The sequence below is a fragment of the Scatophagus argus genome, chromosome 18 (assembly GCF_020382885.2).
Source record: "Scatophagus argus isolate fScaArg1 chromosome 18, fScaArg1.pri, whole genome shotgun sequence".
Classification (NCBI taxonomy): domain Eukaryota; kingdom Metazoa; phylum Chordata; class Actinopteri; family Scatophagidae; genus Scatophagus; species Scatophagus argus.
The window spans coordinates 10,671,101-10,696,640 of record NC_058510.1 but is presented as its reverse complement, the minus strand read 5'-3'; the positions used below and the strand labels follow the sequence as shown (position 1 = coordinate 10,696,640).

Genomic DNA, 25,540 nt, shown 5'->3' with positions numbered 1-25,540 from the left:
TCAATAAAGTATCTGTCTAGCTATCTATCCATTTGACTAATTATATAAAAAAAAAAATATTGAACAGTTTCAAATTCATTCAGCCACTATTTTTGAAAAAAAAAAATAAAAAAAACACACAAATTCAAGTCATACAAACGTATGAAAAAAAACCTTTAATATAAGCAAATTTTACATGAAAAAAAAGAGACTGCTTGAAAAGCCTTTTAGCCTGCTATATAACTGCCTTCTCAACAACTAGAATCTTACACAGCCGTACAAACTGATGGTAGGGATGTCACAAGCCAGCACTTCATGAATGTGCCGGCGTAAAACTGATGCAGCGCAACAGGTACACATCAGCCGCTGCCATCGCTGACTGTCAGCTTATTTACTGATCAACAAGGCCGATACTGATGTCCAACCACTGCATCCTTAAAGTGAAGCCAAAGTTCCCAAATTCTATCTAAAAGACTGATTTAATTACTTAAATTAATTACAAATCTGGGCCAGAGGCCAACTGTAGGTGCTTGTCAGTTAAAGACACATTTCTGTCAGACTGCAGGTTCAACATTAGACCCTGCATAACAATGAGGCCTGATCATTTCGGAAGGAAATGACTTAAAATTTCAAAATTAATTAGAAAATACTGTCAAAAAACAGAGCATGAGATCAGCATTGGCTTTCAAAATGTGCTCAGCTGATCTAAAATACTGTCATGCTGCTAAAAGTCATCTCAAAAGTTCCCTGTCATAAGTTAAAGTACATTGCTTCTGCTTTAGTTTTTTTAAATAGATCACAGTATTGTGCCATCAGGGAAAGTTTGCAATGTCTCAATCCAGTGTTGTGGTAAACAAAACCTAAAACTCACGCCATCGGGTCCACAGTATTTCACCTCACTGTATCTGAACTATCAGGTTAAATAACTGCAAACAAAGAGAGGAATAAAAAGACACATCTTGTCTTCAAAAGTGGCGGGAAAGACAAAGACGACAACGTTCTCGTGCGGCCGTGTTTGCCTGAGAGCTGCTTTAACTGGCACAAAGCTTCAGAGTCGTGCCTCAAGATGCCAGATCATCCAGGGACGAGGAAGAAAACAAAATTACAGGGAGTCTTTGGAGAGTACAGCTGGAGCGGACACACCCTCTGTCGCTGATATGGTGGGTTGTCTTCCTGCTGAAAAATGTCTCAAAAGACAGCTCTGCCTCTCTTTTGGTTTTTTTTGGCTTTGGCTTACCACATATCATAAAGACAAAACCATTTGTAGTCACTGTGACACCATATTAAAAGCAAGCACACTTACTAATAAAGTTGCACTGCGCTGACCATTTCAAACAGAAGCTTTCACAACATTAGTCATCACAAAATTAGACACTTTATCAAGAGGAACAACACAGATGTATGTGAGGCTGCATGATGGCCAGCAGATATTAAAGCAAGTCCTGTTCCCACGATAAGTTCAGGGGAGGAGGAGGAAAGAAAAAAAAAATCAATAGCTCCAACATTTATTGACCAACTAACAATTGCTTTACATTCCTCCATCTGTCTCAAAGCCTGGCTTGTAAGCACACAAGCCCGGCTGCGTTATCTTAGCCTGTCTCCCCACAGATAGCCAAAAAACAAGCTGCCTTCCATGCATATTAAGTTTGAAAAAAATAAAGAAAACTTGTTTAATGGATTAAAATAAATACTGCAGCCACAATAAAAGCCATTCGCTGACATTATAACAACAGCTATAACTGCACTGAGTGCTTACAAGTCCATAATGTAGACACTATATGTTCTCTGTAATATTCCCAGTATCCCAATGGGGGGATAAACTGTTTTTGCGGTATTAAATGGTGCGTTTAATGACCTTATGGGATGTAATGGACTATATGTTATTATGATATTGATACAGATTTGGTTTTACTGTGACATTTAGTTTCCCACTTGTACTGTAATACCTTTTTCAGACGATGCCAGCATCAATTACGAACTAACCGTCGTAACTTTCTTGCTGGTGCCTTAAAACGAAATTAAATTATTTTTAACAGCTAAAACTTGTTCGGAGAGCTGCCTTAAAGCACGCAGGCCTCCCCACCAACAGTGAAGAGTGTAAGCAGTTTTTAACCGACCCCATGTAGTAATAAAAAAAGTAGACACACCCTCTGAGTAAACGGGATAAATGTGTTCAATGGTCTGAGCAGATAACAGTAGTCTAAACGTCCCATAGTTGGAAAAGCCCCGCCAACAAACTGTGAGCTCCAAGCTTTGGGAGGAGATGTTTATTTCTCAACGGAGCCCAGTTTCTTTATCTACATTTCCTGTCCCAACAACCATTCAATCCCGAGCTTTTCGCGACAAAGGGAGCTTGAAGATAACGTGGTAGCTAACTCACTTACCTGGACATAATTGTTCTCGCAGTAGTCTGCTACTCTGGTGAGGTTTTGGTAACTCTCCACAAGCGCTCTTTTGCCGGCTGGAATCTCTTCCTCTAACAACATTTGTAGCTCTGCCATCTTACATCTCTCCGCAGAGCGTCCCTTTCCTTCTGCCTTCCCTTTGATTGAAGCAGCCACCAGCCCAGCTCTGCCTCGAAAAAAAAAATAAAAAAAATCCTCAGCCTGCTATTGTGGGATTCCTGCCCTCGCTGTGGCGTAACGTCAAATCAAAGATCGTCTGCGCTGGAAGGGAGAGATTACTCAATGGTTTAAAAGCGGGACGAGTGCTTGGTCTGCAAGCAAGGTCTCAGTAGCATTACTATTCGCTATAAACAGGGCTGAGTTTATAACATTTAATCGAGTTTGGGAAATGCAATATCTAACTAATAATGAAATATAATAAAATAAATAAATAATGTGTGTTAGATTATAATTATATTGTCAATGATTACTTTATTACATTTGTTTATGATTTTAAAAAATGACGATTTTAAAATTATGAACCATTCTTTATTTAATATGAATTTGTCGAATTTATTTTACTGCATATTAAAGGAAGTTAATCTTCTCAGGTTGCCAGTTTTGATGGCGACCTTTGATGTGACTTTCACATTGTTTTTGGTTTTTAAATGGTGTTTGTATTCCTTCTTATTTGCACTGAAAATGGAAGGTGGACATTATGAGTAAGTTCTGTACAAAAGCAATGACCTCCATGTGGCTTTTAATTAAAACAAAACAAAATAAAACAGCAGCAACAAGAACTTACACAAAAGAAATAGTTTCCCCATGTTCTAATTTGTTAATTTGAATATTCGAGTTGCATAGTAGTAGAGTAGTTTGGTATATAATTTATTATTTTAGCATGTAATTTATCATGTTAAAATGTTATTTTTGAAATAATATTTTTAATATTTGATTTTGAAGTAGCCCCAAAGTATTCAGATTAGACTATGTTTTTGTAATTGGATTGGATTAGGTTCTTCATACAAAAATAAAACTGTTAACATAAGTTTTCTCCTTCTTTTCTTTTCGGATTTGCATCTTAATAAATTAATAAAATGCTATGTTTCTTTTAGGTTTCTCAATTGTGGCCCCCAACAAATATGACATATATTTCTTTATCTTTGCATCTAGCAATTATTTTTCATCACTGATTAATCTTCCACTGTGAATCATTTAATAGCAAATCAAATAAATACCCATAACAATATCCTCAAGCCGAAGATGATGTTTTACAAATGTCACTTTTTTTTCTAACCACTGATCCAAAAACAAAAGCTATTTAAGTTAAATATGAAGTAAGGTGTTGAAAAGCAGCAAAATATCACATTTGAGACATGGCCCTGTTTTGCATCTTTCTTTTAAAAAAAAATAGTCAGCAATTAATTGATAATGAAAATATTTGGTGATTTTGTCGAATTACCTCAAATTTCATCTCTCATAGCGTTTTCTAGTGTGGTACTCGACAATGAAGACAAAGTGAGAGCTCTTGCTTAACTCTCTCGTCTTTCTATCACTCTTCCAACCGAAGGAAAACAAGGCTCCTGACTAGAGCATGATGGTATGTGTAGTTTTATAACGAACTTAACCCCAAACTAGAGTCATCTTGTGAATGGCATTGAAATATTACAGCAAAGCATTTGCTATGTTTCACCTGCTAATACTTTTCCGATATATTCAGTAAGCCTTCGCGTTTTTAAGTTTCTTTTCTAGCAGAGGATTGTTGTGCCTGTAGGGAAAAAGTGACATCTCGTAGAAAACTACACCTCCCGAAGTGCACCTTTGCTTGGCTTCATTGTTGATGGCGTCTGGTCGAGGGCTAAAGACAGGTCGCCTTCCGACTAACAGATAGGCCGTTGACTTTAACGGTAAGTGTCATCGATTTTGAGCTTTTCTGTCGCGAGTTCGGACGTATAAATTGTATTTAGCACAAATGTCAGTGTGTAGTTAATAATGTGTCGCGTGCTAAATGTGTGTCCTACATACATAAACGACACAACCTCCTCCTACTGGTGGCCGTAACATACAGTAGCTACAGTAACTTACAAGTTTAGCTAGTCGCAGACATTGCAGAAGTTTGGATTTGTAGCTTAGCTGTTAATGTTGTTAACAGGAGCTAGCGTAAATGCTATTGCTGCAGACGTAAGCTCCTGTCACGTTTCTGTTTGCGCTCCTCACATTGCTGTGTTGTTGTTGTTTTCCTGTCTGTCTGTAGGTTTTGTGGTGAGTGCCTCGGTGTGACACAATGGAGGTGGAGGGTGTTACAGTGGAAGATGAGAGTCGTTTGACCCAACTGAGGTTCGAGGCCGCCGTCAAAGTGATCAAGAGTTTACCCCCTGATGGTGAGAGATCACACCGGTGTGCGACTCGCATTTTCAGGCCAGTTTAACCAGTTCGCCGCAGGGCTTTAACAGCGAGGCCAAGAGAGATAGCTAGCAGGTGCAGTTCTTGGACTACCTAGGAGCTTGCGCGATTTAAAATGCTTAATCCACTTTACTTGCAGTGTGCAGACAATTGCTTCCCTGTCAGCAGTCTGCACCTTAATGCACCATCACAACGGTCACTTATGAAAATCTGTGTTCTCTGAGAGCCTTCACGGATGTGTATGAGATAGGAAATGGTATAAGTACTTAAAAGTACACACGTGTTTTGGAAATTTCCAGTACGAAGTTGTATTTTGTAATTAAAGTATCATTCCCCTCAGGTCCCTTTCAGCCGTCCAATGATATGATGCTCAAGTTCTACAGTTACTATAAACAAGCCACTGTGGGAGCGTGCAATATACCCCGACCGGGCTTCTGGGATGCAGTTGGCAAAGCAAAATGGTAATGACAAAAGGAAATGTGTGGTCACTCAATATGTTTTTATTTTTGTGCGCATAGGATTCCTACACAGTTGTGTTATATACGGGGACAATATTGGTGTATTTATTTCAACGCCACAGTCCTCAAAACAATTCATTAAGTTTAACTCTGGATAAACCTTTGTAACAGTATTTAATGTGTGCATGTTGCTCAACATGTTGCTTTTTACCCACTTCACCTCCCTCCACTCTTCACCACTGTTTAGTGTCAGGTTATGCAAGGTAATCTCTGGACTGTCCTTGGAATGTAACCTCCTAACCACCAGACTGGACAGATTCTCTCATAGTCCCTTGGATCGGAGTGTAACACCTCTTAGTTTCTTAAGAATGGTTACGTTTTGTCAGCCTTTGACACACAGCCAACAAAGAACACACTGACCTTAAATAAACTGCCCTTATTGACAAAGTTGAAAATTGGCACAGGAATCTGCAAAAATGATCTTGATTGCATACAGTCTTTACACCGAGCAGGGCTTTTTACACAATGAATAATGAATAATGAAAATGTCATTTTTGTTCCATGATTTAGGGATGCATGGAATTCTCTCGGAGATATGCCAAAAGAAGCAGCAATGGCAGGCTATGTTGATGAAATGAAGCTGGTATGTTTTCTCCTTTTTTATAAAGGATGTAATACATCTATTAAGTAGGAATACTAGCGATTAGAACTTTAACTATTGGTTGAGGTTGAGCTATCATTTGTTGCTGCATTTGATGCATAGATCCTGGAGGGTATGCCCATGAGTGAGGAGGTGGAGGAGCTCTTACGTGTCCTCGGCCCGTTCTATGAGCTGATTGAGGAGAAGAAAAAGATCTCACAGATATCAGACCTGAGCACAGGTGGGTTTTATTCACTGGGTGTAATTCCTCCAACTTTCACTTTGTTTGTGATGTCAAAAACAAAGCACATGGAGCTTAACCTTTTATAATTTGCTTCTTGTCTGATGCTCAGCCCGTTTGACAAAGTTTGTTAGGGATCTGGAAGGCAAGTACATTACCATGTAAATATTTAATTCTGGTGGCATAGTTTAGTGATTGTCTGGTGTCGTAGCTGAGATGCTTCTTGTTACGTCACGCTTGTTGAATTACTGTTGCAGAACATGTGACTTAGCATATTGAAGGTTTCTTTTGCTATCATAAACAGAGACTTTCATGCCATTAATTCAGACTCAGACTGTGTTGAGCTACTGAAAATTATATTTTCTCAATCTCCAATAAATGTTTTGTTTAGATTTAATCAATAAGCAGAGAAAATATCATTAACCGTATTTTCTGTCTTTTGGTACTTGTGACATTGCAATGATTTTGTCGCACAGGCTTAGGTACAGCGTTGAATTCAGCTATGTCGAAGAGTGTCGCGAAGAACATCATCCGAACGATGGAAATGAACGGCACTTTGGAGACTCGTCCAGCTAGGCTCAAATCAAAGGAAGGGAGGGAAAGGTCAGAGGAGGAGGAAGAAGAAGAAGAAGAAGAACTAATGAAAAGGGAGGTCATAAAAGGTAACAAAATCATTTAAACAAATGTGCTAGAAAATATTGCCAGGAAAAAAAAAGAAGTTTGGTTGACACAGATTTCTTTCTTTCTTTGGATTTTATTTCAGACAAGAAATCAGTAGCTTCACAGCCAAAGAAGAAGAGTTCAGCCAGGAGGCATAAACCACAGCTGTCAAACGGTAAACTTGCTAACGGGGTCACCCATCTGACCAATGGGAGTCATTCCAGGACCGCCCTGAACAGTGAGGACTCCCAGGAGGGGTCAGTCGGTGAGCCTCTCCTCAATGGTGACCACACAGGTATGGAACTTTTCATGACAGCAGTATGTCATGTATGAAGTGTTTCAAAATGGTTAGTGAGGACTCTGCACTCGCCTCACCCACTGCCTGTGCTTGTATATCAGTGCACCATGTGATCAGATAATCTGATAAGCTTCATTCCCAGAGCTCTAGCAGACCCTGAATCTTACTGCTTTAACACAGGCTGCTCCTGGGACAGTTTTAATCACTCTGTTGAAATGGCACACAAACGCTCTAAATAAGTGACCGCTGCCTTCCTCCATGCTCTTTACTTTACATTATCGCGCAGAGCGAGGCTGAGTTTTTCTATTCTCTTCTTGTATGTCCTTTGTACCGATCTCAGATTCCAATGTAGACGTGTCTGGCACCGTTCACCTGGCCAGTGACTCAGACAGTGAAGTCTACTGTGATTCCGTGGACCAGTTCAGCCAGGAAGAGGCAAGAAACCACTTAAAACCACTTCTCTGATGCAGTGGTAGTACCTCTTGGTCCATCACTGATTCATTATAATGTGCTTGTTCTCCAGAGGTCAGAGCATAACCACTCTGTGGAGGACCTGGATGAAGAGGAAAACCATGTCCTGCCTCATCTAGTGGAGCCAGTTGCAACACAGGAGCTCCAGGAGGATGTTCACGGTCCAATGCAGGTCATAAGGTGTGGAGGGGAAGATGGAGAGAATGGTGGAACCTCGCAGAGACAGAGACTGGATGCAGAACCGCCAGACACCTCTTTGGTCAGGAGAGGAAGAGGTAAGGTGTTAATCCATTGGTTTGATGTTGTCTTTTTGGTGCTCTGCCTTATGTTTTGTAGCACCGTTAAAATTGAACCAGAAAATCCCAACTAAGTGACTCATGACGCATAAAAATGTTCTTTTGATTTATGCATTGTGTGAGCATGTATTAATCCTGAAGAATTTCTGTGTTTTTAGGCTCCAGGTCTCCTGGTCTCAGCTCTGGATCTCTGGTTCCCATGTACAGCGGTGGAGGTGGGGATGGGAGCCGCTGGGGAGGAGCAGTGACACCTGGAGGGAGCCTTAATGAGCAGATCGTTGTGGCGTTGGCTAGGCTGCAGGAGGACATGCAGAGCGTCCTGGAGAGGCTGCACACCCTGGAGGCACTCACGGCTAGCCAGGTCAGACCAGTCTGTCCACTCATTTGTTACCTTCAGAAATGAGAGTTACGTGAAAGGGGTAATGGTCATGAATGCAGCATATTTGCTAGAGGACGCTAAAAGACACCAAAGTGATCCAGCTCGTCGTTTTCCGGTACTTGATAAGCTGACTGAGAGAAGAAACACCTGTTGAAACTTTGAATTTAAACAGGAAGTAGTTAGGATTATGCTCTCTGTGGTTATATGTGGATTTAGGCAAAATCATGACCCAGTTTGACCCACTTTGGACTACTTTTTCTATTTACATGGCAAATGAAGGTGAAGGAAGCTAGGAGGAGGGTGCCAGGTGAAAACTGGTTGGATAAATGGTTGCTTTGATAAATGATTAAAAAAAACATGGCTACTTTAGATATATTGAGTCAAAACTTTTTGGTACAATTTGTTTAAAACCTGCTGCAGTTCCTATTTGTCTCAGTAACAATGCTCAGTCAACAACAACAACAACACAGCAGTACTTTACTCTGTGTAAAAATTAACACAGATGGAACAGAGGGAGTTTGAACTTTGTACTTTTCACTGAAACATAAATAAGCTGATGGTGTTTACTCTTCCTCTGACATTAATTTATGGACTTCTTTATTTTTCAGTCTCTGCAGGCAAGAACAATGTCTCTGTCTCCAACTTATGCATCACCCCCAGTGAATAAGAGGAATCAGGTATAAAATATATCACACTTTGTTTGTTTATTATTTGAAAAAAGTAAGCCACTTCATTCATGCAAAACAATGCTGATTATTATGGCAACAATTTATTTGATTCTCCAATTTCGCAGAAACCATGCTGGTGGCCTTTTGACATTTCTCCGACCAGTTTGGCCTTTGCCATTATTTGGCCGTTTGTGGTGCAGTGGCTTATTCGTCTGTACCTGCAGAGAAGAACAAGGTATTCTTTTACAGAAAAGTATTAATCTACCGTTGTCTTCATGCAACATCCATTTTAACTCCTTAACTTCCTCCTTTGATAGACGAATCAACTGAACCTGCTGTCACGGAAACTACAACTTCGTATAGACGAAGAAGGAGAGTCCTCTAAATTTCTTTGGTTTGGGTTATAAATGGCTGTAACCCCCTCTGCTTAAACCCACAGACCAGTAATTTGCTTTTGCACTATGAAGAAGGCACCTAGAGTAAGGAGTGAGAGGACGGTATTTCTCAAATGTGTTGTAGTGTGGATGTGGAATCAAATAGAAACATGAATGTATGGGTTCACCTGTCATTCTAGGTCCTTTTCAAGATAATACCACTGTACTGCAATCCATTTCTCTGTAACAAATGGCTGATGTTGGGAGGAGGAACTGTTGGGAGTGTGGATGTGTTTATAAATCAGTTATTTCCACAACAAAGGCTTTGTTGCACAAAAATGGGTCCGATACTTTGTTTGGTTTTGAGCCTAATGCTTGATTTTCACAGTTCATTATCATTAGTTGCCCAGGTAATGCTGCTATAATAAAATGTCGTAATAACTGTAGTAGTTTAGAGGTTGAAGATTGAATGTAATACTGTATTAATATTTGCGATTATTTTAAATTCTCAGAATAAGTTAATATTTATTTCTTTTAGCAACAGTCACAATGAATGCAGCGCAGGCCAGATTTCAGCTGTTTCAAGTGAAGTTTATATTTTAAGTGACTACTAAATGTTGTGTATACATTAGACGAGGTTGTGTCTTACTTCATATCAGTCTCAGTGCTTTATGAGTGGTCTGACTCTTCACCTCATTGTTTTTCAAATAGAAAGAAGTGCCTCAACATCATAAGGTACATTCATACTGTAGGCAGCATTATATTTTTTGACATTCTCACATTGTAGCATTTCTGTTACATTGTCGGACCAAATAATCATCATTAGTGCTACCTAGTGAGACATGAGCTGTCTTGATTATTAATACATAACCTCTGTCACTGTCTGTCTTGTTTACGTGATCACATTTTTCTGTGTTTTATCATTTTTAATGTGTGTGTGTAATGTTTGTATGATATTGTGTAAGATTTTGTGTGACTGACAGTAATCATGACTTGTTTCAAAGGAAAGCAAATCTATATAAATTGTATACAATAGCTGTACAGTTAAGATAAAAATGCAGTATTTTAATTGCATTGCCATGAATTAATATAGAATACTATATCATATTTACAGAGGTTTGCATCTGCAATAGCACTAATCTTTCCAGAGCCATTATGTTTTAATAAAAAGTAAGTTTACCTTTCTACTGAAATGTTCTAAGGCTTTCTCACCCTCTCTGCCTGTGGATGGAGCGGTGTCTGCATGTGATAATCTAAGCCTCAAATAAAGTTTTCATTAAGCATTTTTAATTTGCCCAGATTATTTGAAATAACTCGTTCATTAAATAATGTTTGTTCACTTTATTTCTAAGTTGCATGTGAAAATTGATAACATTTCATCACATTTGTATGGTAAGTGCGAACGTTAGCAGGCAATTGGAAATGGAGAAATGGAAAACCTGGCTCTATGGAGAGGTAACGAAGTCTGCCTGACCAGGAAATAATCCTGCACATAGCTCCACAAACCACAGCTTGTTGTTCTTATGCGTCTAAATTTGTACAAATTTTAAAAAACAAGAAAAACTATTGTACATACCAGGCTGTTTCCAGTCTCTGTGCTAAGCTAGTTAGCTAACTGGTGTTGAACTTTGTAACTGTGTAAGAATGTGAAAAATTGCCTGAAATGTCTAGGGACTATCCTTATGTGAAGCTAAACTATCCTTCAAACACACACAATTGATAATAAGATTTTACCTAAATTTTACTTTCGTCATTGTGTCATGTTTGATAATTTAGCAACAAAGAAAAAATGCATTATATTACATACAGATTTTATTTGTACTTTTTCTTGGAAGGAACAAAATAAAATCTAACGAGCAGAAAGCCAAGTGAATTTATCTAAAAAAAACCCCAAAAAACTAAATGTATGGTGTTAGACAATATCACATCAAAATTACATTAACTGACATAAAAGCAGAAAAATTAGCCGTTAGAATGCAAGAGTACACATTTGAGTCTTAAAACAACAGCACAAAATGTTATTTACAAGATTTATGTTTAAAAAAAATTTTTTTGTAAATATATTAGCATGTTTTTCTTCAGCAGGGGATTGTTAGAATGGCGAACAGTGTGCCAAAAAATGGACCGTATTGGCCTGGAAAGTCAACATCAGACAGCAGGTGCCACATTTACATAAACTGACAGACATAGACTATTATTTTAGTGACTGACAATATAACACCACAACAAAACAACACAAAACTCATTAAACTCTGTTTAATGGGTTTTTGGAGTGTTTCACATCGAAAGCAAGTGATTCATCAATAGCCAAAAATTGTGGACTGCTACTTTGATAAAACTCCTCTTAATGTTTGTACTACTACAGACTGAAGCCGGACACAGCGATGTGCTGAGCGTTGTTTCGTGCCTCAAAGTATGAGGTGTCAGTTTCATCCTCCGGCTGAGGTATGAAAGGCATCGGCTGGTTCTGCAGGTTGTCCCAGTCCAAGCCCTCAAACAGGGGGTGACGCTTGAGCTCTGATGGATGTTCGAACAAACTGATCAGAACACATTCCCTGTTTAAATTTAAGTCACTTGGATACTTGTGTACCCAGAACTGTTTCATGAAGGACTGAGGACCAACGATTTTGAAAAATATAATAAAGTGGTTCTCACCCTTTAGACCAGCCCGTTTTGTCATGTCCATGGTGAGGAGGATTTCAATCGCATTTCTTGAGTTTGAAGACAGTTCCTCCTCCTCCTCAGGCCAGGGAATGTCTAAAGTTATTGACAGTGAGGAGGAAAGGAAGCCTGTCATGATCAACTCATTTGTTCAGCTAAAACCGTCAAACAGTGGACATGTATGTGTAATATTAGGTGTGCTGATCATCAAATTTAGGCCGATGTCAATGATGTATTGTAGAGCATTGTGTTGTTTAGGATTTCTTGCTAAAGAAAACCAAACTCACCTCTGTTGAGAATATTCTGAAAGACCAGCTGAGGCGTTTCGTCATTGAAAGGTGGCACACCCGTCAGGAACTCGAAAAGACACACACCGAGCGCCCACCAGTCCACCATGAAATCTGAACAGAGGGCAAGAAAAAAAAAAAAAAAATCACATTTCATACAGCTGCTGGCTTCAAAACGCCACACTGTTTGCATGTGATTCCTGTTAGAGTGTGCGCTAATTGTACTGCGGTGGGTGAAGCAGGGACTGAGTTAGACTGAGGATTGAGGGATTCAGCTTCTGGGAATACACCTCTAATTCCTTCATTCACACATGAAAAACTAAATAACTGAAGAGAATAATCTGGGATTTATTTTAACACACCTGCTCTTTAATATTAGTGTCAATATCATATATTATAATACTATACACCCAATATCAGTGTTTTAAAAAGATTATCTTAATTTACAGGAACTGCAGATTTTACAATGATAACTGTGTCTTATTAAGAAAAACACTTGACAGTCGATGCATAAATACTTTACCACACAGGATCATTCATGTCACAGACAAACTGTTCTGAATCATGCTACAAAATGGCTTTGTGCAACTAACAGGAAATCTTGCCCTCAGCGTGTTAACATTTGAATGAATAATGGCATGTCAGATCAATAAGCTATTATTAGATGACATTTTGCACGTCAGTTGCTAAATGTCAAAAATAAAGCTCATACCTCAGCACAGTGACATGTGGCAGAATTAGCCAAAATCTACAGATTTTAAGAGCAGAAAAACATTTTTTGTCCAGTTTAGAATATCAGCCTCAACAAATCTGATTCCCCCAACTGTTAACAATGGTGTTAGTTTAACATAAGGAGACAGTCCCCATTTTTTTAGCCTTTGTAATCACACATTTAAAATGGCGTCCCCATCCCTCTGATCAGGCCTCCAGCTTATTCACCAATCCAAGGGGCAGAAGCAGAACCAGCAGAAAAAGGAAAATGGGGTAAGAATCAGCTCGTCTTCTCTAGCATATTAGCAGGCTGGGTGATCATGCAAGCTTGCTTGTAAAAGCAGCAATGTCAATATAAACTTACCACACTGACAACTTCCTGAAACTCAAAGAAAAAGCCTGTCACAACAGCTACACAGACAAATCCATTGGACTACATGTGATGAAAAACAGAGCCACTGTTGTGGTACTTGAAATTTTAAATTTCCTTTCCATACCATGTAGTTTCCCCAAAAGAAGCTCTGGAGCCAAATAGTCAGGAGTTCCTAAAAGGGGTGCGCCTTCAACAGGCAGTGCACCCCTTCTCACACTCTTTGGAGTCCTGAAAGGGGTTTGCGAGGTCAACATGGGCTGAGGGGTCTGTTGTGAAACAGAAATAAAAGGAAATGTGAAAAATGGCAAAATGATAGACAACATTAAATTTTACTGCATGATATATAATCCAATACAATGTATCTTTGTGATATTTTAAGTCATGTAATCCACCACCATCTATGTCCTGAAAAACTCTAGCTTAACAAAGGTAGTAATTTTTGTCAGGGTGTTATATTGTATTTTCAGAACCTCAAAAGGCCAAAAAGATTATATATTTTTTAACCTAGTGCACCCAAAGTAATAACCTCTTTGTGCAAAGTAAAAGCAAATTTTTCAAACATGCTAGTGGCTCTACAAGGCTGTAAGTTAGGCAGCTGAGTTGAGCAAAATGCTGTTATCAGCACGCTGACAAGCTTACGACAACGCAAACATGTTGCTAATTGTCTGTTTCCTACAGCTTTTACCAAGTTTGCCATTTTAATATAGCGTGTTAGCAAACGTCAAATTTTGACAGATATGAAAACTCAGGGGATCTGCCCAGTTAACATAAATTATTTTGATACGCATACCCATTTTCAATAGTTACAACGACATTTCACTAAAAGCCACAAATGTCAATCTGAAATTAAAAAAGTCATTGAGAAAAGTTACCCAAGTCATTAGAATTCATCAGCTGGGGACCGCAGATATTTTACATGACAGATATACCACTGGCCTGCAGTTACTACTACTAGTAGTAGTGCTACTGTACTGTACTGTAGCTATGAGTAGAATAGCTATTGTTATTCTTAAAGTTGAATTGAGTCCTAATATGGTTACCTGGCAAAGAGAGCTGCTGGAGTAGAGTCTTTTCTGCACTGGTGTTGCTGTGCCAGACGCAGAGTAATGGGAAGCTGCTGTGGACACGTCCATAGCCTCAACAGAACCAATACTAAAGCGGGACACACCTGACATGTTGGAGCGGTTAATGGAGCTACAGTAGCTGCGGAAAGCTACAACATTTCGTGGCTTGAGGAATGAGGAGGACTGCGCAACACTGCAGGTCAGATCAGGGAGTCGGTTAAGAAAGGAGCACCGAGATTCACCTATTTGACCAAAGTTACCAAGTCTGGGTGTTTCTGTAGTAACAGCCGATGGAGTTTTGGGGCATGATTCACCAAGGAGTGAGTCTTTATTTTCCTCTTGCTCCTCAGATGATGCAGAATTCCTGGTTTTGGAATACTTGCTTGGCTTGAGAGATGCTTGACTGTCAATAGTGAAAGACGTTTCATGCACAGAGCCATCAGAGTCAAGGCTCAAGCTCCTGCAAACGTCACTGCTCCCAGCAAGCGGTGATGTGAAACTTGAATGTGACGAGTCTTTGGCTCCATCTTCAAATACATCCTCTGTTGGCTCTTCCAGTTCACAAAACAGACTTTTGGCCACAGCAATAGGACTGGAGCGCTTTGGACCGTGGTCTTCATCCAACCCAATCCCCTCTGTGGAGGCCATGAAGTCGCCTATTTGGATGGTGGAAAATGTTCCAGTCAGGCCAGTGTGAAACCTCACAGACTCCTCTGGAATCTGGTAACATCTCTTATAGTGTGTATTATTCTTCTTGGCTTGGATCGCCAATGACTCAGGACTTCTCTCAACATCAGAAAACGTTCTCTTTACAGATGAGGCTGATGGAAAAAAGTCACCCTGAGCTGTGGAGACTGACCCCAGTTTGTCGGCTGGAGGCTTTTTTCCCACAAGATGGTCTGGATTTGTCTTATTTGACAGTTTCTTGCTGGTGTCCTTAGACAAGCCAAAGATGCCTGTTTTTGTGGGTGCACAGTCCTGTTCAGGCCCTTTGGACTCAGAATGTCCTCTGCTCTTCTGTTCATTAGTAAGTTCATTTTCTTTCTAAATAAGAAAAATAAAATAAAATTACTGTCCAGTAATTTGTTAATTATATCAATAGACAATATGCACTAGACACTAATATATCTGCAGTTAAATTCCATCAGACAAAAAGGATAACTTTTTATTCACAGATCTGTGATATTAAATGACTTTAAATTAAAATTTGGGGGCAATAACGTTGCAGGACAACCTAAATCAAAATATCATGTATACAGGTCATAAATGGGTTTACAATCACTGACCTCCTCACACTCCCACAGTGGACTGACGCCACCTTCATTGTCAGTGGTGGTGCTGTCTGCACTCATCGTCTCAAACCTCTTTCTGGTCTTCAGCAATGTGGGAGTCAGATTTTTAGTCATATTATGAGGATTGAACACAGTTTTGTTAGGTCCTATGGAGACAACACATAAAAACAGTTAATATATTTACGCACATTTTCATTGCAACAATCTCACCAGCAAGCAATACTCTGCACAAGACTTGTGCAGAGTATCAGTCCCTGTAGAACCGCATTCCACAATGTTAATAAATGACAAAACACAAAAACCAAGAGGAAATTTTGACACGCACCAAACATACCCATTTTCCAAGGGTAGTGAGTTGGAGAGTACAGATTTTCTTTGTTCTTCATTAAGGGAGAACCAAGAGAGTTATTTTTCTGTTTTACTTTGCCACAGGACATCGGACTGGACACAGCAGATGCGCTGCAGTGACGCTTGCCCTCTCCTGCTGGGGTATTCTGGGGTGTTTAAAATAATCAAATTAAGAAATAGTCATAACATAAGAAGCACATAAACAGCACATCTCTCCATGCAGAATTCCATAAATTCACTTACAAACCCAAGGGAGCTGATTAAGGAGAGGACTTGACCTGGGGTGCGGAAATAGTCTTTTTTTGGTTTAGCCAACGATGGAGTAGTAAGGATATCCACGAGACTCAGCTCTGAGTAATGAGTACAGAGATCAAATAAAGAAAATATTACTAACATTACTTGTAGTAATGGTTAAAAATTTGTTTAATGACAATGGCATTTCATACCTCTGTCAAGCTTGACTTTAGAAAGGCCAAAGTCAGTCAGTTTGATGTGACCTTCGTTGGATATAAGCATGTTGTCTGGCTTCAAGTCCCTAAAGGGTGAGAATTTTGGTTAATGCCAGGACACAAAATAAATCTCACCCAGAGATTGATCAATCTGTGTTATACACATTTAACGACACCTAAAGAAGTATCCAAGTACCTGTGGATTATACCATGACGATGGAGGTAGTCCAAAGCCAGTGCAACCTCTGCAATGTATTTTACAGACATATCTTGGTCGAAATACCCATAGATGTGAAGCAGGGATTTGACATCTCCACCAATAAGGTACTCCATTACCTAAAAGTAACATGAAAGTAAAGATTTAACAAATACAAATAATAACTTCATATAGTAGTTACTGCATTTGTCTCTGTGTGTTACCAGATAGATCTTAGTGGCTGTCTGGAGGGAGTAAAACAGGTGAACCACGAAGGGGCTTTTGCTGAGAGCAAGTGCATCTCTCTCTGCCTTCATCTGGCCCATCATATTTTTATCAACCATGTCTGCTTTCTTCATCACCTTAAGAAAAGAGGATTTATTTAACTAAAACGAGTCTCATTCAAGGATTCAACGACGCCAATGATCAAACCGACTCACCTTAATGGCATACAATCGTGAGTTGGATGTCTTTCGTGCAAGGTAAACCTTGCCAAAAGCACCGCGGCTGATGGGCTTCAAAACGATGAAATCCTCGATTGAAGGCGGTTTCGGGACATCCACTGGTTTGTGAATTGTACTGGAGTCGGGCTTTACATCTGCGTCCATGCTTATACTAGTTTTCAAATAACGAACTGGGTTGTGTGTGCAACAGCCAGCTAGTTCAGAGTAAACACTTGCATGACAAAACAACGATCTCGGGTTTGTTTTGAAATTTTGAATCCCACTTCTCTTTCGCGGGGTCCTTTGTCGTTCCTTTTAGTTGTGCAAGTAACTGCCTGCGTGTAAAGCAAAAAAAGTGTTTTGGTGTGCGCTGTAATTACGTGTTTGTTAATGATTTTAGTTGTAAAATCATAAAGGGAATTAACGTTTGTCAAAATTAGACATGGGCTGGAACGACATTTATATTTCCGATTTCGATTAATTTTGATCAGACTGTCAGGAACAGAGTAGTCACCAATATAGAAATTGTATAATAACAGCCAAGCTTATTTTTTCCAATAAGGTACACAAATGGGAAAATGCAAACAAAGTCATACTTTGTCGTATACAGTTTGGGATCTTTTAATCTATATAAACTGCAATTTGATTTGACCATAATTTATGTAATGATGCAAGCCGCAACCGGTAGTGATACGACTTGACGTCATTTTGTAGTCCATTTGATCTCGGATGCCGGAGAATCCATTTGGTGTTAAGCTAAGCTGCTAAAAGTTGTGTAACAAGGAAAACAAAAGGACACAGCTCCCGGGAGGACTCGTTCATTTAAATTATACAGAGGATCTCTCCTCATAGATTAATCCTCCAGATCGAGTTCGAATTGTAAAAATGTTTTCTCTCTCAACGTCGTTTCAACCACAGCAGGTAAGCCGACAGGATATCAGCTTTTTGATTTAGCTAGCTAACGTGTACCCTTTTGAGAACGTCGGGTTATTTGTCCTTTAGTTATAATGTCACCCTCGCCCAGGAAAGACTTCAGTGGGAGTTACAGCAGCAAGAGGCTCTGTCTCTTGTTGTTCATGTCATGACTTCTGGTTCGGTCAATGACAACTTAGCGCGGCTAATGCTAGCAGTTATATATCAGCGGTGGATTTGCCGTTATCAGTCCATGCCAACGTCGCGTTGTCTTCGTAAGCTGTTCCTAAGTCGGGAGTTCCGACAGCCTGTCTACGGGTGGTTTTGCTCATCAGTTTCCTTTCTGTCATGAAGAGCCAGACTTAAAGTAAACTGTAGGGTGCTAACTTAGTTTTTAAAGAGTTGAGGTTACACAACTCGCATACATCTGTCGTATGAGGGCCATACTGCTCTGACACTGACATAACTGTGATGCCCCGCGGTCCCGTCTGGAAGATTCTCCTTCAGTCCAGCGGGAAAATAAACAAAACAATAAAAGAATAAATACTAACATACGTGAGCGTTTACTTAATATATATTTAATGTAATATTATACATGTGCTGAGAGACTGTTCTTCATACTGATTTGTTCGTGTATCTGCCAGATGATACTGCCCCTCAGCCAGCTCATCAACGCCCTCCACTCTCTCAAGAACGCAGCCACAGCTTCAGTCCAGACCCTGCACAGAGACTTCATTCCAGAGCAGAGTTCATTTTTAAAAGAGGTGAGAAGGACACCGTGGATACATGACATGATGATTATGGAGCTTAAGCATCTTTACATACACAGAGTCTTTTGAAAATCTGTCAGTAATGCAGTAGCCATTCCTCACACCTTTTCTTAACCAGATAAGCGTTTTGCTTTTAAAAGTATTGTTCATTTTTGGCACCAGCCAAGTATTGTAGTTTTAAGCCGACCAGTAACTGACAAGTTGTCTCTCCATTCCATGTTCAAACTAATTATCTTGCACATCCTGAGCTAAAGAAGCAGGTCTAACACATGAAATACATTTGTAATAAGTTAATTTCTAGATATCTCTGAAAAAGTATTTTTCTAAAAAGTTTTTTGAAGCCTTTAAAAGGTCACATGCTGCCACGAGTCGTTATTTCTATAATAATCATTTTACAGAGGAGCTGGTAACCAACTTTTGCTATCTTTCCTTCACAGCCCAGTGTGAGTCTGAGAGATCTTGGCCTGTCAGAGATCAGGGTTAGTCAGCTGGATGAGCTGGTCAGCAGGTTACTGCCTACACCAAGACCCGTAGAACCTCCTGCTGTTCTATCTCCATGGAGGACGAGCCACGTTTCTTCACACAGCTTCTTCCACAACAAGCATGGTGAGCAGCTGGAGCTGTAGAGCTGAATGGCAACACAGTTGTACTGTTTTCTAAGAAGGGCCTGCTTTATCAAACACTGTTGAATGTGAAATAATTTTGTTACTTGAAAACAACTAATTACAAATGTGTTGATGTAGTATCAATGTAGAGTGAAAAACATTTTTCACTTGTCGTCTGACAGGGTTTTCTCACAGACGGTTGGGGGTTTTTGGCTCCCCAACACTCCACAGACAATACCACAGTCCTCTTAAAGACGTTTGCTCAGAGCTACAATTCCTGCCAGGTAGGAAACTGACGTTGAATACATAATGTGCTGTGTGTGTGTACGAACAGCCTGGCTTTTAGGCTAGTGTTTAATGTTTCTGGTTTTACATGTGTGCCTCTGTTTAGTATGGGTCCAGACTCGGGGTTTCAAGACTCTTAGATCAAAGACCAGGCGAACAGAGTCTGGTTATGACGCTGTGACGGAATCTGAGCCTTACACACCAGCCTTCATGAAGGTCAGCATGTTACTGCACAGTTCCAGCAATTTTTATCATTTAGTCTAATGAATGATTAATGGATCCTATTTGCGAATGCACACATGGGAGTGTGACTCATTATTAAATAATTAGGGGGTAAATAAACAAGTGGAAAGGACTGAATCTTGAAGCTTACCAACCAACTCTCCTTCTGTTTCACTCACAGGGGTTTCTTCAGAGGGAAAAGGGACCAGAGGCGCAGTCACTGGATCAACTGCTGAAACAAAGGAACCTCCCAGAGAACCAGCAGGATGCTTTCAAGACGGGTTTCACTGAGGGCTTCATGAGGTCGCAGGCCTTCACTCAGAGAACACAAGGCATGTGTTCAGTAGTCAGTGTAACAGTTGCAGTGGGTTTACTTTGGGTGGCAGTGCTGAGTTCAAACACAGAGAGATTTTATGATTGACATAGCAGGCTTCTAACTATCCTCCATCTCTGCTCTGTTTTGACAGACTCACTGAGGAGAACCAGATTGATCCTGTTGGTCCTCCTGCTTGTTGGTATTTATGGCTTGTCAAGAACCCCCTTTCTCTCGGGTAAAGGCTCCTTTTCTGATGCTGGTTTGTTTCAGTTTTATTCTTTCACATGCTTGCAAATCAAGCCACAACTCTACATGCATATTCTTACTAGAACAAAGATTGTTAGTGTCTATTTTATGTCCCGCCCACTTATAGCCAGGATCTGCTCTGAGGTTTCTGCCTTCTAAAAGGAAGTTTGCCCTCGCCACTCATGGCAGTTTTGTTGGGTCTTTCTCCACCAAAAACTGAATTAAAGGGCCTGGTCTAGACCTGCTCTAATTGGAAAGTGCCATGAGACAGCTGTGATTTAGTGTATATGTTTACATTGAGCTTAATTATGACTTATTTTCAGCCTAAATAGTTGATGTGATGTGCTTTTAATGTGTACTTTTCAGGTAATATTTTATTTTATCGTTCCTGTGGTGTGCATGTAGAGTTTAACTGTTTATTCTGCTGTGTACTTCTGTGTAGTAATACCTAAATATCTACATCACCTTTGTATATTTTCAAGCCAGGGTGCTGGAACTATTCGAATAGTTGGAAGCAGAAAATGTAGAAAAGAAGCATACATATGGATCTTATCGTATTTGCATATGTGACGCAGTAAGCATATTGTAACCAGCATTTATACTGACTCATTAGTGTAAAGAGGTTACTGTACTGAATCCCAGTTGTTTTGGGTTTTCACAGTGAGATTCCGCACCACATCTGGTCTTGACTCAGCAGTCGACCCCATCCAGATGAAGAACGTGACATTTGATCATGTCAAAGGAGTGGAAGAGGCAAAGAACGAATTACAAGATGTTGTTGAGTTTCTCAAAAACCCCCAAAAGTTTACTGCTCTGGGTGGAAAGCTGCCTAAAGGTACAGTGTTTTATATTTTTACCACATGTTCTGTTTTGTTTGGAGAAATTGCTCAGTGCACAAATTGGTCTTGTCCCACACTGATGCTTTTGATATGCTGATATTTTAAGCTAATTAGTCTCCTCTATTATTCTCTCAGGGATCCTCCTTGTTGGTCCACCAGGCACAGGAAAGACTTTGTTAGCACGGGCTGTGGCTGGGGAGGCAGATGTGCCTTTCTACTACGCCTCCGGATCAGAGTTTGATGAGATGTTTGTGGGTGTTGGTGCAAGCCGAATCAGGAACCTTTTCAGTAAGTTCACTGGATATGAGAAAATGTAAGCAACCAGTTGAGGATCCATCCAAATCACTGCCCTGTATGTTTGTTTTGTGATTTACAGAGGAGGCAAAAGCTAATGCTCCTTGTGTGATCTTCATTGATGAGTTGGACAGCGTTGGTGGAAAGAGGATTGAGTCTCCCATGCATCCCTATTCCAGACAAACAATCAACCAGCTGCTGGCTGAGATGGACGGGTCAGTTTTCTGGCTTTGACTTTTTGAAAGCAGCTTAGTGCAAGTAAAGTGTTGCTTTGAAGAACTCTGTCTTCCTGTAGTTGATGTTCTGGTGTTTTTACAGGTTTAAACCAAATGAAGGTGTCATCGTTGTTGGTGCTACAAACTTTGCAGAGGCTTTGGATAAGTATGTTTGCATTTCAAACACAAATATTTCCTCCAGTTTTTTTTCTTTATTACTCTCTCACCCTGTGACAGATGAATCAGGTTGTTTTATCTGTCTGTCTAAGAATCTGTGTGATATAAATCTTAATTCGTACTTCATACGCTACTGCCTTTTAGCGCACTGGTAAGGCCAGGAAGGTTTGACATGCAGGTGACTGTCCCTCGCCCAGATGTGAAAGGACGCACCGAAATTCTCAACTGGTACCTCTCCAAGATCAAAGTGGACCCTGGTAGGTCACAGTAAAATATTCAGAAATATCAAGCATTTTTTTTAACTATTGTCTCACAAAAGAAATATCTCAGGATATGTTTCTTGGATATGTTTCTGCAATGACACTCTGATATTTTTGTTACTATTTCAAAAAAAAAACTTCTAATTGGGGTATTAGTGAGGAAACCCTGTATATTTTGCAGTCATTAGCTCTCCTCATCAATCAAAAGCATTTTAAAGAACATAAAGGGGTTTCATGAACACTGGTCACCTTTCATAAAGAAGGTATTTTCTATTGTGTTGCAGCCGTGGATGCAGAGATTATTGCCCGGGGCACTGTGGGCTTTTCTGGGGCAGAGCTGGAGAACCTGGTCAACCAGGCAGCCCTGAAGGCAGCTGTGGACGGGAAAGAGATGGTCACAATGAAGGAGTTGGAGTTTTCTAAGGACAAGATCCTCATGGGTGAGTACACACAGTGCTGCTCTGCAACCCTCATGTCATGTCACATGAGTCAGTTTACCTTACACACTGTAATTACTCTTAAAATCCTTTTTTGTCCTTTTCATACCAGGTCCTGAGAGGAGAAGTGTTGAAATCGACAAGAAGAACAAGACCATCACAGCCTACCACGAGTCTGGCCATGCCATTGTTGCCTATTTCACCAAAGATGCAATGCCTATCAATAAGGCCACGATCATGCCTCGAGGTCCAACGCTTGGACATGTGAGCGTTCTTGTTATAGCTCTATAATAGTTGTAATACTCTGTATCTGTGCCGTTAGTGGCACTATTTGTTACACCTAAACCTAAGGCTTATCAGTATTACCCTTATCTCTGTCCTCTAGGTGTCCATGCTCCCAGAGAATGACCGCTGGAGTGAGACAAGATCCCAGCTGCTGGCTCAGATGGATGTCAGCATGGGTGGTCGAGTAGCAGAGGAGCTCATCTTTGGAGATGACTACATCACCACTGGTGAGGGAATAAGACAACTTGATTTTCTTAATGCTTGGGTGTAATTTCAGATCCGCAAAGGCTGTTTGAGATGACATTTATTTTTGTGGTTTCAAAGGATTTGGACAGGTTTGTATCAAGTAATACTTTTCCTTGTATGAAACCCTGCATTTGTTTACATTAGTTTCAAACATCTCCTGCTGTTGTGCATTTTAGGAGCATCTAGTGACTTTGATGGAGCAACAAAAATAGCAAAAATGATGGTGACCAGATTTGGCATGAGTGACAAGGTAAAATGTGAATTTGTGTGGTTGATGAATGAACATTTTGGTGTCTACTAACTTTCCACTAACATGAAAGACAGTTTTATTATTAGTCTGTGCTGTTCTGAGGCTTTGACTGTATCAGTTGCTGATTCGACCTTTATTTACATTTGTACAACGAAGTGTGAATGTAAATGTTAATCTGAGCACATAATACATAAGTGTAGTTATACTATGCCAGTTGGCATTCTTATCAGTGTACTTTGCTTTATTGTGTAGTTGTCCTGACTTGAACCACTTATACGTTACATCCACACACTACAGGTGCTGATTTCAATGTGTGTCCAATTACAGACCAAAGCTGTACCAAAAACCTGCAGTCCTGCATTACTACACCATGCAGTTAGACTTAAGACAATGTAACTGTCTGTCCAACAAAAAGTGACTAGTACACAAGAAGGTCCATTGTTCATTCAACCTAAGGATGTATTTTGCATTTGGTTGCAGCTTGGTGTCATGACCTACAGTGACATAACCAAACAGAGCCCTGAGACACAAGCTGCTATTGAACAGGAAGTCAGGATTTTGCTGAAGGTGAGCTTTTCCACAGCACTCTCAAACTGACCGTGTTCGCTGTAAATGTATATCAATACAGATCATGTGAAAGATCTCTTTCTACATCTATTTCTAATTCAGCAATTATTCACTTTCTTCCAGGATTCATATGAGCGTGCTAAAAAGATCCTGAAGACTTACAGTAAGGAGCACAAGACGCTAGCAGATGCCCTGCTAAGATATGAAACTCTGGATGCCAAAGAGATCCAGATGGTGCTGGAGGGAAAATCTCTGGACCACTAGATACCTCAGTAGACATTTTAGATTCTTGTATCATGTATATATGAAGCTGTGCAATTATGCACAGGCCTTTTGGAGGCCTTGTATTTCAGTTGTTTGTATCCCTCTTATTATAAATGTGAATGTGACACTGACATTATTAAATTTTACCCCCTTAAATTTTCACTTGAAGCATTTTCTTGTTTTGGATTTCCTATAAAGAAGACCTCTGCTTTCACAACGATTTTAAAACACTTCAGATTAAATGAATAAAAATAAATGTTTATTCTCCACAAGTTTGTCTGTTACAGTTCACAAAGCTGTTTATCCTCTACTCTCAAGGAAAATTACTTCTTTAGTGGTTCTATATGCCATAGTCACATTTGTTGTCGTAACAAGGTTATAGAGCGAATGAATTAGCCAAATATCAAATTAGGGTGAGGCGATTTTATTAATTTATCTATGTTTGTACACACTTTGGATAGACCGGTAAACACCATAGAACCATAAAGTACCTCAATCCAGAATGTACTATTTGGCTGTGGCAAAGAGTTTTTTTTCTCTGATGTTTTTCAACTGCATCTACCTTTATCTGTTTTGTTTGTTCTTATTTATTTAAGTGGCCAAAGGAAAGTCCTCTTTTTTGGAAATTAGTGATAAGCCCCCATGTCCTCCTCTAAGCTCACCATTAACTGATAAAAAAGGGGAAATGTATATATACTGTAAGTGTGTGAAAGGATTGGCTTTGTGCTTCTGTTTGTTTCTTTAGATAAAGGCCATCTTGAGGCTCAAATAAAGGTTACATCATGAATGTGTTGTGCAGTATTTTACTCAAATGAAACTTCAGCAGCCATCAGTTGATTTGTGTAGTTGGGGGCAATGCAAGATGGCACTTTGTAGCCTGTAACACATCATTGGCATATTATCATCATTATTATTATTATTAGTAGTAGTAGTATGAAGATAACAGGGCTAATGTTTTTAGCAAACTATTCCTTACTGACACTTCCAGCAGACATAGAGGAATGTGTTAACATGTTAAATGCCAATTAGTTAGTTGCGAGCTTTGCTGACAGTTGCTGTACAGATACATTGGATTTATAAGAGCTTTTTAGTTTAGAATGGATGACATCTCTGAGTACAAATTAAAACAATAAAATTGTGGGCCTTATAATCAGGGCTGAAAAACATTAAAATAATCCACCAATTAGACCATCTTTAACAAAATTACTGCTATGCATAAACCTGAGAAATTCTAACTTTGATAGTCAGATTCTCAGTATACACTGTGTTCTTTTG

General features: G+C 39.7%; 4 protein-coding genes across 13 annotated transcripts in view; 2 read left to right on the top strand and 2 right to left on the bottom strand.

Moving 5' to 3' along the window:
- The window catches only part of abi1a (abl-interactor 1a), a 47,272-nt gene extending 44,698 nt beyond the window's left edge, over positions 1 to 2,574 (bottom strand). For 3 of the 6 annotated variants that reach the window (XM_046371410.1, XM_046371409.1, XM_046371411.1), the window contains exon 1: positions 2,364 to 2,572. In XM_046371410.1, coding sequence (XP_046227366.1) covers positions 2,364 to 2,480 — 117 coding nt within the window. In that variant the 5' untranslated portion in view covers positions 2,481 to 2,572. Of the gene's footprint in view, positions 1 to 2,363 lie in introns of all 6 variants that reach the window. The other 3 variants (XM_046371406.1, XM_046371407.1, XM_046371405.1) reach the window with 2 other exon arrangements.
- Positions 2,575 to 4,119: 1,545 nt separating this feature from the next.
- Positions 4,120 to 10,536, top strand: acbd5a (acyl-CoA binding domain containing 5a). The gene is made up of 13 exons (XM_046371128.1): positions 4,120 to 4,270; positions 4,618 to 4,744; positions 5,107 to 5,227; positions 5,795 to 5,867; positions 5,988 to 6,105; positions 6,582 to 6,767; positions 6,869 to 7,060; positions 7,404 to 7,498; positions 7,587 to 7,809; positions 7,989 to 8,191; positions 8,818 to 8,886; positions 9,003 to 9,112; positions 9,195 to 10,536. Exons 2-13 carry the CDS (start codon positions 4,648 to 4,650, stop codon positions 9,205 to 9,207), a joined length of 1,500 nt encoding a protein of 499 aa, XP_046227084.1. The 5' UTR covers positions 4,120 to 4,270; positions 4,618 to 4,647; the 3' UTR covers positions 9,208 to 10,536.
- Positions 10,537 to 11,453: 917 nt separating this feature from the next.
- Positions 11,454 to 17,395, bottom strand: mastl (microtubule associated serine/threonine kinase-like). 4 transcript variants are annotated; one of them, XM_046371121.1, is made up of 13 exons: positions 17,073 to 17,395; positions 16,857 to 16,994; positions 16,633 to 16,772; positions 16,434 to 16,522; positions 16,231 to 16,337; positions 15,965 to 16,133; positions 15,634 to 15,785; positions 14,324 to 15,391; positions 13,408 to 13,549; positions 13,275 to 13,289; positions 12,200 to 12,313; positions 11,907 to 12,008; positions 11,454 to 11,768 (listed from the first exon to the last, which is right to left on the bottom strand). In XM_046371121.1, the coding sequence occupies exons 1-13, from the start codon at positions 17,238 to 17,240 to the stop codon at positions 11,611 to 11,613; spliced, it is 2,562 nt and encodes an 853-aa protein (XP_046227077.1). In that variant the 5' UTR covers positions 17,241 to 17,395; the 3' UTR covers positions 11,454 to 11,610. The 4 variants fall into 4 exon arrangements, with proteins under 4 accessions (XP_046227077.1, XP_046227078.1, XP_046227079.1 ...); XM_046371122.1 differs by having other exon boundaries at positions 15,974 to 16,133; XM_046371123.1 differs by lacking the exon at positions 13,275 to 13,289.
- A 371-nt stretch (positions 17,396 to 17,766) lies between these two features.
- Positions 17,767 to 25,052, top strand: LOC124049457 (ATP-dependent zinc metalloprotease YME1L1-like). 2 transcript variants are annotated; one of them, XM_046371125.1, is made up of 18 exons: positions 17,767 to 17,996; positions 18,632 to 18,751; positions 19,195 to 19,363; positions 19,545 to 19,646; positions 19,754 to 19,863; positions 20,051 to 20,201; positions 20,337 to 20,444; positions 21,093 to 21,266; positions 21,406 to 21,558; positions 21,647 to 21,779; positions 21,883 to 21,945; positions 22,101 to 22,213; positions 22,501 to 22,656; positions 22,766 to 22,917; positions 23,039 to 23,165; positions 23,361 to 23,434; positions 23,915 to 24,001; positions 24,125 to 25,052. In XM_046371125.1, exons 1-18 carry the CDS (start codon positions 17,961 to 17,963, stop codon positions 24,263 to 24,265), a joined length of 2,169 nt encoding a protein of 722 aa, XP_046227081.1. In that variant the 5' UTR covers positions 17,767 to 17,960; the 3' UTR covers positions 24,266 to 25,052. The 2 variants fall into 2 exon arrangements, with proteins under 2 accessions (XP_046227081.1, XP_046227082.1); XM_046371126.1 differs by having other exon boundaries at positions 17,768 to 17,996; positions 20,337 to 20,420.
- Positions 25,053 to 25,540: the final 488 nt, after the last annotated feature.

Coding starts and splice junctions, on each gene's coding strand:
- acbd5a (XM_046371128.1), top strand. CDS start 4,648: ATGGAGGTGGAGGGTGTTACAGTGGAAGATGAGAGTCGTTTGACCCAA. Junction 5,868..5,987: donor ATGTTGATGAAATGAAGCTG/GTATGTTTTCTC, acceptor TTTGATGCATAG/ATCCTGGAGGGTATGCCCAT. Junction 7,499..7,586: donor ACCAGTTCAGCCAGGAAGAG/GCAAGAAACCAC, acceptor CTTGTTCTCCAG/AGGTCAGAGCATAACCACTC.
- mastl (XM_046371121.1), bottom strand. CDS start 17,240: ATGGACGCAGATGTAAAGCCCGACTCCAGTACAATTCACAAACCAGTG. Junction 16,995..17,072: donor CACGATTGTATGCCATTAAG/GTGAGTCGGTTT, acceptor TCTTTTCTTAAG/GTGATGAAGAAAGCAGACAT. Junction 11,769..11,906: donor AAAACGGGCTGGTCTAAAGG/GTGAGAACCACT, acceptor AACATCCATCAG/AGCTCAAGCGTCACCCCCTG.
- LOC124049457 (XM_046371125.1), top strand. CDS start 17,961: ATGTTTTCTCTCTCAACGTCGTTTCAACCACAGCAG. Junction 21,780..21,882: donor CTGCTGGCTGAGATGGACGG/GTCAGTTTTCTG, acceptor GTGTTTTTACAG/GTTTAAACCAAATGAAGGTG. Junction 23,166..23,360: donor AGATGACTACATCACCACTG/GTGAGGGAATAA, acceptor TGTGCATTTTAG/GAGCATCTAGTGACTTTGAT.